At 35.2% G+C, this 16,211-nt stretch overlaps 1 protein-coding gene across 1 annotated transcript in view; it reads left to right on the top strand.

Moving 5' to 3' along the window:
• The window catches only part of SLC30A9 (solute carrier family 30 member 9), a 33,861-nt gene extending 18,653 nt beyond the window's left edge, over positions 1-15,208 (top strand). The window contains exons 14-18 of the mRNA XM_057371759.1: positions 314-421; positions 1,340-1,505; positions 6,984-7,113; positions 9,824-9,937; positions 12,155-15,208. Of these exons, the coding sequence (XP_057227742.1) occupies positions 314-421; positions 1,340-1,505; positions 6,984-7,113; positions 9,824-9,937; positions 12,155-12,199 (563 nt within the window). The 3' untranslated portion in view covers positions 12,200-15,208. The remainder of the gene's footprint in view (positions 1-313; positions 422-1,339; positions 1,506-6,983; positions 7,114-9,823; positions 9,938-12,154) is intronic.
• Positions 15,209-16,211: the final 1,003 nt, after the last annotated feature.

The raw sequence follows: 16,211 nt of genomic DNA, 5'->3' as shown, positions 1-16,211 counted from the left end.
TAACATTTTACAAATCAAGTGAAAGCTGTTGATTTAAGAGAGCTCCTTAAATACTTGGCTAAGTGCATATATTTTTCAGGATAAAACCCCTTTTAATTTTTTTAACATTTTGGAAAAGCTTCCATAATTGGGCTTGTTTTGTGTACATGTAAATGCTTTCAGAAGTGTATGCATATGCAAAAATTCAACTTGTACCTATATAGTTGCATAAATTATTCTTTTAAATTGCAGTTGTTAGTATATTTTAAGTACTGTGCATAATGTAGTAAAGCTAAGCTTTCAAAGCATTGTAACTYTTTTGTTGTACGTGCAGTTGTGCAGAGTCGTGATCCCAGTACCAATGTGGTGTTACTGGAGGATGCTGCAGCAGTTCTGAGTGTGGCTGTAGCTGCTACCTGTATGGGTCTGACTTCTTTAACAGGTAAAATTCTGTACAGAGACAGGGAGAATGTGGGTTTCTTTCTGTGCATGATATGAACACAGAGCATTTAGTTTATATTGCCTGACAWAAATATGTCTCTGGTCTTTGTTTCTGATGCTTGTGCTCCATAGAGTACAGATTTTTGAGCTGTTTTGTCATACAAACGAAATTATTTTTTGCCAAAGATTAGATGATCTGTATGACAAGCAAAGTACGTCTTTGCTGCATAGTTAAGTCTAAAGAGGGATGATTATTTATTCATCCCTTTTTAAGTGTTGATTTTTTAAGACAATAARTATTGGAATTTTGTTTCTTGTGGCTTCTAATGACTTAATTGTAAGTTTCATTTTTGCATAGAAGTAATTTTAAAATTTCATTTCTAGTTCCCTTCATCAGCTTAAAAACACAGTACTATTTCTACAGCTCTGAGCATGAGTAAGTGTTTGAAACTTTTATAAGTACTGTTTTCCAGGAATGGTTAATATTTGCAAATTTTTTACTGATAGAAGAGCACTAGCTTTTGTGCTGCTATCTATGTTGAAGTGTATGTAACTTTGTGTATACATTTACATTTGCTACTCTAGAAACACATAYGCAGACAAGAGGTTACTCTTTTATTAGTCTTGCAGGAGACAAGAGTGGTCGAGGGTACAGAAGGGACTTAAGGCTTTATTTTAAGATAACTTGTTTTCTTCCAGCTTCATCATGTTCTTCAGTAGGAAAAAAAATTCCACTAAATTAAAAAAAAGGTCAAAAAAAGTACCAACAAAAGAAAAAACACCACTAACAAAAAAATCTCACTAAAAAGCAAAACCCAGAAAATCCCTCAAAACTATGTACTCTTTTCASTGTGAAATTGGACTTCTCTGCTATGTTTTAGAAATGCTCTGTGAAGCTAATTTGGCATATCTTGTTTAGGAAATCCGTATTATGACAGTGTGGGATCTCTAGGTGTTGGAACTTTGTTGGGAACTGTGTCAGCATTTCTAATCTATACTAACACTGAAGCCCTGCTGGGACGATCCATTGAACCTGAACAACTGCAGCGGCTCACTGAGTTACTGGAAAGTGATCCTGTAGTAAGGTAAGAATCTTTACAGCTCAGTCTCTACTGTGAACARCAAAAAACAAGAAAATAAAATTTAATGAGAGAAATCCAGTAAGATTATTATTAGTATGGACTCTTCTGTATTGGGATTGTAGAATTTTTTATTATTGCTGATTTCTATTTCTGTGCTAAGACTTTCATAGAGTGACTACTTGTACCTCTCAGATATTCAACAGCTAAAATAGCATTGCAGATATATTCTAACAGTCACATTAATTACAGGAATTAACAATGACTTAATGAGAAAGCCATCACAAATTTAAAACTGTTTTCAAATGCATGAAATGCAAGCACTTAAATGATTTTGTTACGTTGCTTGAATAGTTTATTAGCACTTAAATATTTAAATTCTGTTACTGTTAATATTCAGTGTGTGGAATTCTGTAGCAGTTGGCCGGAAGTGCTGCAGTAGTATGATRTAATGGATTCTGCATTTACGTGCTTATAAGATTAACTCAGTGCTAATTTCTCCTTCTGTCTGCAATTTGTARTAAACTAGTAGTTCATTGTAATTCTTAAATCTTGCTTAAATGTTTTTCAGTGAGCTATTTTAGCTTTAACCCTATTGCTTGGAAGCAATTCCTAACCGTTTCTTGCTTTGGAAACAAAATTCTTTTTGTTTTCTTCTTAGTCTTTATTTAGGAATGTATTTCTATGTAAATCAGCTGAAATATTTTAGTGGTTTTTTTTATGTATAGTATTTTTTGCACTGTGGAGGAAAAAACCCCAAGCCCATTAGTTAATACCAGAGTACTTGAAAGAAGCTAAGTGCTACATCATCACAGTTCGAATCAAGASGTCTGGACAACATGCCTTTCATTCCAGAAACTAAACAAGATTCCTATTTGGAATAGAATTCAATTAGAATTTTCATATTTCAGTAACTAAATAAAGTATTTGTGGTGGCCCTGGATTAGTCTGACTGCTGAAGCATGTGTCAACAGTGCTGTATTAGAGTAGGTGAGTTCACATGATTATTTGTGCATGACCTCTTTAGGTTTTTTTTCCAAAGTGARCAGGTGGCTTCTGCTTTTCTCAGGCTAAAATAATAAAATTTCTCCTMGGCCGAGCACCATTTTATGTTGTATTCCACTTTGTAGGTGGCTCTAACTTCTCAACAGAGCAGACTTGTTTAACGTTCTTGCTGTTGACATTTTTTTAAAAAATAAGAAGTACCTCAATTTTGAAAAAGCTTGAATAATAAAAGAAGAAAAGACTTCGTGAGAAACTGTGTGTTTTTATTTTCTTGAGGTTAGAAGCTGAAACATATTGGGTACTTACTGTATCTTCTGTATGCACTTTGTCTCCAGTTATCMCTTTCTTTGATCCATTATGTTACCAGCTTTGATTTCTTTTGGTGCCTCCTTTGTCTTTGACCAAGTTCTTATAACAAGACTGCTATCTCTGATTTGGTTAGGTTACATCTTCTAATAAGACACCTGGCCTTAATCTTAGTTCTCTGTGATGTAAACTTATATTACCCCTACTTGTTACTAGGTATAATTTGGGGAAAAGCAGAAAACAAATAAACCAAAGGCTGAAATAAGAAAAAAAAAAAAAAAAAAACAAAACCAGAGCAGCTGAAATGAGGAAATCTTCTAACATTAAATATTTTTCAAATGGCTGCTTGTATATTTTCATCAACATAAGCTTTGGACTTCTAAGGATGTCAGCACTTTCTTGAAAGTTCAAACTCTCACATTTTCTTAAATGGAGCTGCATTGCAGTGTGTCCTACTCTGAYATATCCTACTGACACCAAATGTAAAAGATAAAGCTCCTGAATACTGTTTTGCTTCTAAAGCTGTGACTAAGATTTGCTTTTTTATTTCAGCCTTTCAGGGTTCTTCAGTTCTTGATGCAAACCTTTTTGCARTTGCTGCTTCTAGAATACCCCTCCCTTGTTCTTTCAGGCACAGTTTGCAATGTTTATTTTCAGATGTGTTTTGCCAGATTAAAAAGGGATATATAAAGGAATCTTTTAGTATTCATCAGAAAGTCTTTAAGATCCAAATTGACAAAAGGATCCAGAGGCTCTGATACCTACTCCGTCAGACTCTGTCAACACCACCACTTAACTTCCTATTTCAGCAGTAGCTTGCCTGAACATCATGRTCTACTGCTAATTATAAAGTATTTGATTATCAGACAATACTAACTGCTGTCCTACTAAAATAATTCTCAGTGGTGGTGGTATTTTTCAGCTATATCTGGATACTTTGTTTTACAGGTTTGTTTGACAAGATCTATATTCCCTAAAGTTTTAATGACTGAAATTGGAGTTCTTAATATATAATTCATCTCCCCACCTTTCTCACTGTTTTTCCTTCAGTTGTCAGATGAAGTTGTCCTCAGTTAAATGAATTGCCTTGTTTACTGTTCTTTAATTTTGGCACAGTGTTGTTAATCTGRTTTGTTTTGCTGGGTTTTTGTTTTAATTCTCATCAGTATTGCAGGATGAAAAATTAATTTGCCTTCACAGTTCTTCACAGTTATTCTTAGTTCTTTTTACTTTTGAATATAAGTTATGGAACGTGCTGGATTAGCAGCATTTTTTTTCCACTTACATATCCAAGTATTCTTCTCTGCTATTAGTATGGAAACACTTCGTTGTATTAATATAGTCTTGCTTTTTTAGATCAAGAAGACAATAATTACTGTGTGTTTTTTCCTATTCTGTTTCATCAGTAACAGTTTTCCATTTCTGTCTAGTAGCAGGCTTGTTTCCATGTTACCCTTTGATTTTGAAATACTTAAAAAAACAGTTGGTTTGTATCACACTGACTTCTCCTTCTCCTTTCASTTTCTTGGACTTCATAATTTCTCTTTGAGGCTCATAGCTCTTTATTTCCCTGTTCTTTTTATTTTTCTTGGAAATTTCTAGTTGTAGCCCTTATTTACTTGTGATCCTTGAATGGGTTTTCAGAGTTTTCTGAGCTGGAAAATGATTTTATTTTTGCTATGTAAAAACTCCAYTCCTAACTCTCATAGACACCTTTGGTGCCTAAATCATTCTTGTGCTCAGCTTAACTGTACTGTGGAAGATTAGCCTTCCATAAATGTGAAATAAAATATGTGATSTGATACAGACTATGTCCTTATTTGTTCTTATGGAATTTAATCACAGATTCCGAGGCATAAGCTATTCTTAGTGACAGTTTCATCTTTAATTTTACTTTATTGTAACAGCTGTTGGGTAGTTGTGCTTCTGTTGTGTTGGAAAATCTGTCATTCTGGTTTGGACAAAAACCAAAAGTATTACAACCGATTGCTCAAAACCAGTAACCTGATGTTCTCTGACAGATTTTTCATTAATGAGAAACTTGCTCTTTTCCCTAGTTAGAATTCATTGTGTCTACTAACTGTCCAGAAGCTTTTATAAGCAAGCTTTGTAGCTTAAGCATTAGCATACACATTTTGAATGATTAGTGATTTTTCTCTTCTTGACTTACTCTCTTATCTTTTCTGGACAGATTGTATGCAATAAGGTAGACTTTTTTCCTTCACAATTACAGAATATGTATAATTTTACTGAATTGTATCAGGCTACTGCTTAACGAGAATCTCAAATACCACTTGTTATCTTCTTGCCTAGTTCTGATAGGCACTTTATATGTCTCCAACGTTTTTGAATCACATGGCTYCAAATTCTCTTCATTAACCACACCTGTTACCTTACGTACCCTCTTGGTGATGAAGTAGATTGATGCCATCTAGTTTACTCCAATTAATGCTGTTTTGATTTGATGCCTTCCCACGGAATAGTTGTATMAATTGGAATGGAGCTGGAAAGTCTTTATTGCTATTAGTAAGATGATAGTTCTTTTAATCTGCTTAAATATTTACAGAGATGTATTTTTTTGTGTCYTTATATTTAGTTCATGTTCTATTTCTTTTTTAATATTCTTACCTCTCTTGCACACCAAGTATTACAAGAAGTATTCTCGACAAATTTCCTGTAATTGTTTATCTGAAGGTTCTATCTACTGTTCTTTTTTGGCTGTTCATTCTAGCAGGCTCCTTCCAACATACATTTCTTCTGCTTTCTTCCTGCACTGCAAGGAAGTTATTTCTGATGTATAAATATTCAGATGCAAAGAAGCATTTCTAGTTGGGAAGAGTAAATTTGCTTAAGACAAAGGGCATGCTAAATGTACAGATTTCTGTGAAATTGCACAACTTAGCAAAATAAATGAAGGTAACATTTAGTATTTTCCATCAAGTGAGCTGCATTGCTAAATCTAAATTTCCTGTTAGAATTTGCCAAGTTGTCAAGACTTCATTTTTCTGTTAATAAAACTAAAAGTGTCTGGAATATTTTTTACTTGTTTTACTTTGAAAATGTCAGAAACAAGAATTAAAATAGTCCTGTGAAATTATGTGATTTGTGTCCCATAATTTAGTCTCCGCTTATTTGTTCTGACCTTGATGGAAAAATGTGGAAACTTACTCTGCAGTGTCAATTTTAAATTCACTTGGCTTTAAAGATAAACTGAGTTTTTGTTAATATAATTAGGAAAAGAATCAAATATTTTATTTTGTGCTTATTTCACTTTTGAAATGCATCCCAATATGTGTTCATCCTGAATTTGCTTCTTATCCCACAAAAATTAAGATTGGGGTAATTGTTGTTTGCTATCTRTATTCTAACATTAGAATTTGTCTAACAAGCTGGAACAAAACTCAGCTACAGAAAACCAGAATTTTTAAAAGGACCAAAATATAAACATTAGAGCTTTCATGTTCTAGTGTTTATTAGGAGCCTTTAAATAAATATACATTTTCAGCGTTTACAAACAGATGTATTTTGGTAAGCTGTGATTAATAGTTCCGAAGGATCAAAAATGACTTCCAAACACAACATCCATAACTTATTCTTATGTCAAATGTATTTCTGAAAATTCTCCAAAAGATCATGCCTTTACTGACTTTTTAAAGAACACTTCTATAACTGCAATGTCTCCTTTCAGTGATTATCAATAGATTAATGTTCCTTTCCTCAGAATTAAGAGCACTTAATGATTGTTGAATAATGTCGTGTATATGCACAAAAACTTCTCTGCAGTAGGGAATAAGTTAAAAGTCGAACAGAGAATAGGGGAGTTCTCACATTTTTAATTGTGGCATTTTCTTTAATATGCTGTTAGTCTAGTTCCAAATCTGTAATGCTTCTTGTAGTCTCTCTTTTATTGCACTGATTTATAGATGTGTTGGTGTTGCAGAGACCTATGGAAGTTGTGTAACCAGTTAAATCAATATGTAATGGACGTGTGGGTGGGCAAAGTGAGGATATTTTGTCAAAGACAGTGACCTTTTAAAATTACAGGATCATTTTGTGGTGACGGTGTTAACGTGAGAAGTCAAACTAGCTAATGGTTTGTTCTACGTTGTTTTACATTTTCTTTAAATGTGTTTCTAAATTTTCTTTAAATGTATTTTCTAAAATGTGTTTCAGAGCAATTCATGATGTTAAAGCCACAGACATGGGAATGAGCAAAGTGAGATTCAAGGCAGAAGTAGACTTTGATGGCCGTGTTGTTACTCGGTCTTACCTGGAAAAACAAGATATTGAACAGCTACTACAAGTATGTTAAAAAAACTGCATTTATAACCCCCAGTATCTGATATTTACTTTCCAATTTCAAATATGGCTAAATCCAAGTAGGTGAAGTAGGTGAGATACATTTCACTTCTTTATTTGAAGGGTTGCAGATGTTCTTACTTTACATAGTGTTTTAAATGTACTTACAGAGAATCACATTATGTGCTGCTGAAAAAGAGCTACTTTTGACCTGCGTAGGAGGAAGGCAGGTTGTTCTTTAACTCATTGCCCTTGAGATTGGCTCAGTTGGTCAGAGCCAGGTGCTAATAATGCCAGAGTTGTGAGCTTGCTCCTTGCAGGAGCCATTCACATAAGTGTTGGACTCTGACCCTTGTGGGTTTCTTCCAACTCAGAATATTCTGTGGTTCTGTGATTGTTTTGTTAGAAAATAGAGATTTGTTAAAAAAAAAAAAAAGATGAGAACATAATTCTTCCAATACATTTATTGAATTACAAGATCTGCCATTAAAACTAGAAGCTTGTCACCTGCAAATAKGCATCTGTTTTGGCAGAGCCATTTGTGCTGGGTGTTGATGATGCAGTGTTAGGTTTACAGGTCCAGCCGTTCAGGTGGAATATGGATTGCTTGCATCACGTGATTTAACATTTCAGTGGTGTTTAAAAGTTAACCATCCTTAAGTAAGTGTCAGTCTCTGATTTTGATGTAGTTCAGAGTAGCTTTTCTTAATCCCTCTTTTCAATATAGAAATGCAAGACTATTCTCTGCTATATTCTATATGGCAGAACTATGAAGTATGAAGAAAAAAAATAATTATTTATCTAAATCAAAAGGAGAATTTTAAGTGAGCAAAATATTTTGCTTCCTTACCAGTTTTCTCTGCTACCTCGCTTATGTACATTTGCTTGTGTACAATATTTCTTTGTTTTCTRCCATTTTAAAATGGGATACAGATGTTAGATCTTTGGATTTTGTTTGTTTGTTAAATATGGCTTAGAAGTTATCAGAGTTTACATTTAAATTTTACATTGCAATTTGTTAAATCTTCAGTCAGTATCCCAGTTTTAAAAMCACATTAATGTCAAAATAAGAATTATGTATGTGTATTTGTAGTGCATTATCTGATCTGTGCATCTACTGGATTTCAGTGTAATAAATATCTGAGAGGAAGAGTGGTATTAGCTTGTACCAATGAGACACTGCAAGTTTGCCTGGTTTTATWTTGGCAGTTGCTTTGCTGTTGCAGTTTAGTACACTAGTCTTCTTTTAAAAGCCTTGCTAGCTTTTTTCTTTACCTGCTATTACAACCTTTACTAGTTCTTCCAGTATTGTTGGGAAAGATCTTCGTGATTCCTTCTGTGTTGCAGCTGTTTCTTACAYAGGTCCTAATTGTTTCATGTGGTAACCTCATGTCAGCTGTAAAACCACATTGAAGGATAGCTCCTTTCAGTAGGATTCAGCCCTCTGAAGTCAAAGGCAGACATTGTGCTAGCCTTTTGATATATACTTTTTCAAATAAGCAGCTCATTCAGCTAGCACTGCTGTCAACATTATTCTTTCTACACTTGTGAARTATTTGTTGAAATGCTGTCATTCAGATTACCTTGTTTTTTTTCTTGTTAGACTTGCTTGTCATGAGGACTGTGGTTGAGTTATTTTTGAAGCTTTCTCAATTACATTATTCCTCCTCAGTTTTGGAGTAATGAGAAGGGGCAAGAAGTATTTCTTAGTTTCTGTGTCTATTTACAATAACCTGTTTGTCCTAAACATCCTGCAGTTGAGATAAACTACAGGGCAAATGGCTTCTGGACAGCTTGGTGTGAGACCTTAAAGGAAGGCTTGTGGTTTTAAACKGAAAGGTGATAGATGTAGATTCGACGTAAGAAAAAAATTCTTTACTGTGAGGGTGGTGAAACAGTGGAACAGGTTGCCCAGAGAWGTTGCAGGTGCTCTGTCTCTTGAGGTGTTTCGGGCCAGGTTTAGGGCCCTGAGCAACCTGGTGTAGCAGAAAGTGTCCCTGCCTGTGGCAATGGGGCAGCAACTAGATGATCTTTAAGGCCCTTTCTGACCCAAACCATTATATTACTTTATGGCAATACTGTAATACCTGCTTTGGTGCTGCTGATGTTTGTGATTTTTTGGAGGGTGTAGTATAACATCCTGTCTTCCTTAATCTCATTCCTTCATCTGCATATCCTGTTGGTCTCCTAGTCTGAGTTCCTGCCAACTGTCTTCAAGTTTCTGTATTATGGAGGAGTCATATTTACAGAGCATTTGTAGTAATCCTTGTGGATTTTCAGATGAGTTGGTTATGTGATGCCCAGAGTAGGCAGTGTAATGGAATAGCAAGAATGTTTGAAAATGGGGAAAGTGTACACAGGGGTATGCTGCTCTKCCTTGCTGTGAGGAATACCTTAGAAACTTCTAGAAAATGAATTAAATTCTCTGAACTTATTTGGAAAGTTAAGGAGGAAATAAATTAAAGATAGAAGAAGGTTTTGTATCAAATGCAGGTGTAATGRTAGAGCCAGCTGTTTTCATCGAATAGATGCTACTCTTCTGTGTCTTTGAGACATTAAGAACAGATGATGTTTTGAGAGTAAATGGCAAAAGCTGAAGTGTTTTGTTTAGGAGGTTTTTTTCCTCCCTCTTGAAATATGTCAAGACCCTCTGGAGTGTTATTCCTTTATTTTCCTTTCCTCATCTCAATCTCTTAAATTTAATTTCTTCCTAGGAAATTCAGCAAGTGAAAACCCTTGAAGAATTAGAAGCCTTTATGCTTAAGCATGGGGAGAATATCATTGACACTCTGGGAGCTGAAGTAGACAGACTTGAGAAGGACCTGAAGGTAAAATTTAGCTGCTTGTTAGTGAGTGCTTATTCTGTGATGTATTTTAAACAATGTAACTACATCTAAGTTTGGGGATTTCATTTGTAAATATGARAGAGGGAAAGAGGTTGATATTATGAATGCAGATTTTCTTGCTATAGTATTTACTAAGTTCTGACCACTAGCAAGTTCTTACTTTGCCATTGATCCATAGGTTATGTATTTTGTTCCATTTTATACTAACATAGAACAAACTTTCATTAAATAGACTTGGCTGTGTCTTTGTTACTGTATTCTCAGAATGTCAAATTATTTATAGGCTGTTGAATTCTGTTGTGGCTGTAAAAAGCAATTTTTTAAAAAAATCTGGTTCTTTGCATTGTATCAAATATTTCTGTATGATGGGACTGCTACTCAATATCTTTTGCTGTTGTTGAAACAGTACAGGGCTTATTTTACTTTATAACAGCATCTCAGCTTTCTTAGGGGTTTTTTTTTTTCATTCTGCAGTTTAAATATCYTCTGGCTGATGCAAGAAAGGGTTGTTTCCATTTTTAATTTTATAAATATATTGTGGCTATCATAAATTCAGAACTAAGCACACTGACTGCCAGATAAATGCACCAGCAGAATCACAGAATGAACTAGGCTGAAGAGACCTTTGAGATCATCAAGTCAAATCTATGACCTAACTTGTCCTCATCAACTAAACCATGGCATTGAGTGCCACATCCAGTCTTTTTTTAAACACATCCAGGGACAGTGACTACACCACCTCCCTGAGCAGACAGTTCCAGTGTGCAGTCACCCTTACAGTGAAGAATTTTTTTCTGATGTTTAACCTAAACTTCCCTTGGWGCAACTTAAGACTGTGTCCTCTCATTCTGTTGGTTGTTGCCTGGGAGAAGAGACTGACCCCCACCTGACTCCAGCCACCCTTCAGGCAGTTGTAGAGAGGGATAARGTCACCCCTGAGTCTCCTTTTTTSCAGGCTAAACAACCCCAGTTCCCTCAGCTGTTCTTCATAGGGCTTGTGTTCCAAACCCTTCACCAGCCCCGTTGCCCTCCTCTGGACACATTCAAGCATCTCGATGTCCTTAAACTGAGGGGCCCAGAGCTGGACACAGCATTCAAGATGTGGCCTCACCAGTGTCAAATRCAGGGGAAGTTTGACTTCCCTGGTCCTGCTGGCCACACTATTCCTTATACAGGCCAGGATGCTATTGGCCTTTTTGGCCAGCTGGGCACACTGCTGGCTCRTGTTCASTTGGTTGTCGACCAGTACCCCAGGACCCTTTCTACCTGGGCACTGTCCAGCCACTCTGTCCCCAGCTTGGAGCGCTGCAGGAGGTTGTTGTGGCCAAAGTACAGGACTCAACACTTGGACTTGTTGAACTTCATGTTAYTGGACTTGGCCCATCTATCCAGCCTGTTCAGGTCCCTTTGCAGATTCCTCCTACCCTCCAACAGATYGACMCATGCTCCCAGCTTAGTACCATCAGCAAATTTACTGATGGTTAACTCAATCCCCTTGTCCAGATCATCAATAAAATCTGTTCATGGTTTTTGAGGAGCAGAATCAGGTTTAATCTTTTTATAAACATGGATACTGKTTTTTGGTATAGGCAGGGGTTTCAGTGGTGTTGGTGTTGAATATGCTTTACTACATATACTGGTTTTACATGCTACTATAGCATGCTGATGACTTTGAAGTCATGGCTTTCTCATGGGTTATGCAATCTAAGCAATGATGATAACATTTCTACAGTAACAGAAAAATGCTGATTTCTCAATAGAAACAGTATTCTGAATCTTTATAAATTGCTTCAGTAGCATAGAACAAATTATTTCAGCAGTCTTACCCATAATCCAGGAAAGTATCTGTTAAATCTTTAAGAAAGTGAGATATGTATATATATGTGTCTGAACAGTTTTATATAAAACTCTACTGCCTTTTAAAATTGAGAGCTGCTCCATACTTCATAAAGCATGAGAACTAATTTATCCATGATGTCAAAAAGTATTTTCAAACAAAAAGTTGACTTAGCCTTCCAAAAATGCCTTATAATAGGACAATGTTTGTTGAAGCTCTTCCTCATTTTAAAAAGTCCCTGTTACCCAGAAAGGAGATTCRTTATGTAGTTGACAACATCATATYAGAAATACATTACTTTTAACYATGTGCAAAAATGTATTTGAATATTTTCAATTAATTATTTTTAAATTTTATTTCAGCAACGAAATCCTGATGTTCGTCATGTGGATTTGGAGATACTGTAGACTTGAACAGGAGAAATCTTTGGGTTGCTGCCTTTGTGGAAAGAAAGAAGTCATGGAAAGGGCTGCAAAGCTTCTGAAWTTGCAGTGACCTCAGCACCATACCTCGCTTCCTTTGCTGTAGGCTTCCTGGACTGTTAGCACTGCTTCTGTTTCTGGAAGAGCRCTAGACTTGCAGAAAAAAATTTCCATGGCAAAATCAGTTTCAAAAAACAACTTGAGTTAAATTCCACAGGAGAGTGTCCAAATATATTTACTGCAATTCAGAACTTAAGACTTGAGGTTTAGTTAGGCAAATACAGCTGCCTGAAACTATACAACACAGTTTTTCCATTTGTGTCCCTTTGCAGTCAGTTTGCACTTCTTTGGTTTCTTTCAAGATATCATTAAAGGTTCTTGGGAGATATTAAGATTAGCTAGGAAGAGTTTGTTCCAGTGGAACCTGCCAACCTTTAATTGTAGTATTTCAACTGTGTGATTGCTTCACAGTTTTTCTTTTCTATGAGATAAATTCTTTTGAAATGGGCGCTGGCCTTATCTCAAGTACCATGACCTGGAAACCTGCTTTTTGCCACCATTACAATTAACAACTGCACTTCAGGAAAACAAAGTTTTTCACCTCAGAGGAGCCAGCTGTATGGGTTTAGCCAGAGTACATTAAGTTAATGTGAAAAATTACTGCATACAAATTTCGGTGCACTTCCTCTCTTCAAATTTTGGGTTTTTTTTCCTACTTTGCTACTTGTTTTCTTATTTGTAAGTATCTTCAGATGTAATCTGGGAGATATTTTTGGTAGTGCTTATTAAAATTTACCTGGAATTTTTGGCTTTTTATATTTTAATAGACTTTATTGCCAGATATGGTCTTTGCTAGAAGATGCAAGAGATGTAGGTGGAATATATAATAGTAAAAAATGATCTATTTATAATTAAACAAATGAATACATTGTATTTTTAATTTATTTACCTTTAGATATTATCTGAATTCAAAACCACTTACTCTGCTTTTTTTATAACTTGACCATACTTATTTGGGAGAGTAATTCTATCAGTGGTCCTCAACAATCCTGAGATAAGCGATTGGTTTATAACTTTGAAATGTGAAATTCTRGAACTGTGTACAATTGTCTCAAGATTTTCTGCATTAGGTACTCAAGTTGTACCAGATTCTTTGAAACCCAGCCTTTATTAATAAGGCCATGAGTACTGAACTTGCAAGTTGAAATATAAGTAAAATAACTGTATTTAAATAGCACTGAGGAAAATTCTTTATGCACTTTAATGTAAAATAAGATTTGCTCATGGGTGAGAGGTGGCAATAAGACCATCCTAGTAACTCAGTTGCTGAGTAATGACTGACTTGCTGAAAGAAGAAAYGTTGATATGAAACACGAGTCTTCGAGAATCAATTTAAGATTATAAGATTGTAGCAAATAATCRTGGAGACCAATATGTCCAGATTTGACTAGAAGCATTTTAGAGTTGTTTTATTTTCATACTAGATGTCACTTATTAGTGAACTTTGAGAATTTAAAATAACATGCCTTTTTGACAACTGCAAAGCACTTTGCATGCTGGTCATTTTAAGTAGAAAAACATTCCAGAGTTAAGTTACAGATGGRGCTTCACATACAGTAATTGTGGGTGAAAGGAGCTCCTCAGTACCCTTTTCCATAATCCCTATTAATTGGTGGCTTCTTTATAGCATATTACCTTATTATGGCTAATCCAAAAGAAGGCTTACTTTATCTGGTTTTCTCCTTTTGTAGAACTAGTTAGTATATTTAAGCCTGATGATTTAAAATGCAGTTTAAAGGTAATTTGGAAGTCTCCCATATCAAATAAATAAGGCGAATTTTAGCACATTTTAAATAATTTACCTTTCTCCTCACCCTTCTATGTAAAATTCATCTCATCTCAGTATGCACTCTCCTGGTATTAGCCTTATTCATGAAGAGCACTGGAATCTGGTAAAACGTAACATGTTTTCTTTTCCCTAGAATATTTATGTGGATTTTGAATTTGAATAAACACATTAATAAACCAGTTATTTCAGAAATCTTAAAAACCTGACGAGAAGTAAGACTGGGAAAATGTTCTTCCTGCAGAGGTTAGTGAAGACAGCCAATGTGATCCAAATGGTTTACATGCTGGAGTTACTGATGAATGAGAAGTGTCAATGTGCACTTTGCAGGGCAGAATGTCCCCTGCAAGGTTAGTAAATGATATCTTAATAGCAAAGTGTTCCTGTATCATTTTCAAGAGGAGGCTTGAGCTCATATTCTTACAGGACATCTGCTCCAAAAGTCTATAAAAATGTCTTTTTTATTCATTGGAGCTGTAATTCATCTGAATTCTGATCTTAATTTCCTTATTTGAGTCGGGAAAATACCCATCCACACCTTTTGTTTATATTCCAAGATAAAACTCAGTTCCTTGTCTCTCAGTCACATTACTGATGATAGCATCACATTACGTTAAATTCAAGAAGTCAGGATTACAATTAACCAGTCTGAGGACCCAGGTCCTTTTTCAAAACTGACCTGGATAGGATGTACTACAAAAAGACAGGCAGACTGGTTTTGGCAGTACCTTTTAAGTTTACATGTCRTGCCGTTGGATGGAAGTACTGATTCACTGAGCCTGCCAGGTTGGAAAGGAAAAGTAATTCCAAGCTGTTACATTTTAATTTATATGTTATAATTTGCAGATTGTTTTTACCAGATTTGACATTTTTACTGCTTTTTTTCTTTAACTGTCAAAAACTTGAGGTACTGTGGGTCCACTACTTAGTTTACTTTTGTTTGAATATTTGGGTTTTTTTTGGAAATAATTAGCAAATACATTTACATGATAGAGTCCTCAGATTAAAAAATTTTACAAAGTGTGGTGGAGTGAATTTTTTCTTTATCACGAATACAATTCCAAAATGTTTTTTTGGATTGATTTTAAGGAAGAGAAGTGAGGATTTACCTAACAATAAAGTTGTATTCTAGGATTTTTTTCAGTTAAGGTGTGGTGTTTTAATATCATTTATTTGTGTACACTGGCACTGGAGGTTCTRTTTTTTCAAATTGTGTTCAAAGCACAGCTGCCCTCTCTGCTTTGTGGAAGATTGCTTACATGCTGTGCAGTGTGTCATACTGCTGTAAAACTTGCAGTGTTTGAAAAACTTGTCTTAGCGTTCCAATATTCTGAAAGATCCTAATGTATTTTAAGTCCAAGTTGGCTGGATACTGATATGTTTTTCTGTAAAATATTCTTTTTCTGTAAAATATAAAATTCTGAATGGTTATCTTTCCTGCAGCAATGAACTTCAAGTCTAAATTGTCTCCATTATACACTAGAATTCAGCATTTGATGTGGTCTCCCTTTCCCCCTCCACTTTTAAAACATTTATTAAGGATACATTGTAGCAGTAAATACCTCAGTGGACCACAGGGACTGTTTGCTGGCTTGTGTTCTGGTCCAGAAGTAGTGGGGACTCRTGGAATGTGAGAGCACATTTTTTAAGGACAAGTTTGCATCATTTATCCCCTGTGACTCATCCTTCAACTGAAGGCTTTTTGGGCTGTTCTTTTTCCTTCCTTGAATTCCCRCATAGATTTTATTGCTTTTTTAAAGTGACACTTACTTTTAGAAGAAGAAGCCATTATGAATATCTTATTCTTTTAATAGCAGGGCTAAATTCTACTCTTGGTCTGAATTTTGTAGTGTACTTGTTCCTTAATAGTTGACAATAAYGGTTACTGTTATGAAAGCTACAAACCACGTTAGCCAAAACCGTTAGTCAGAGTTTTCTGATTTTGTCAAGTACAGCTTTTTCAGCTGTTTCTGGAGACTCAGTTTTTATTGAGAGATTTCTGCTGCCCCCTCTTTGAGAAGGGAGAGTACAAGAAGGTTTTTAGTTATGTTTTGTCTATTGATTGCAGCCCTGTGTTCTCTTTATTTGTAATCATTTGAGCTGTTTTTCTTCTGTAAGAAAGAAAAGAATATACACTGTGGAAGTACCTCT

Source organism: Malurus melanocephalus, unplaced genomic scaffold (assembly GCF_030028575.1).
Source record: "Malurus melanocephalus ecotype Western Australia unplaced genomic scaffold, MMel_1.1 scaffold_157, whole genome shotgun sequence".
NCBI classification, from domain to species: domain Eukaryota; kingdom Metazoa; phylum Chordata; class Aves; order Passeriformes; family Maluridae; genus Malurus; species Malurus melanocephalus.
Note: the sequence above shows the minus strand (reverse complement) of the source record. Positions and strands in the feature narration are given on the sequence as shown.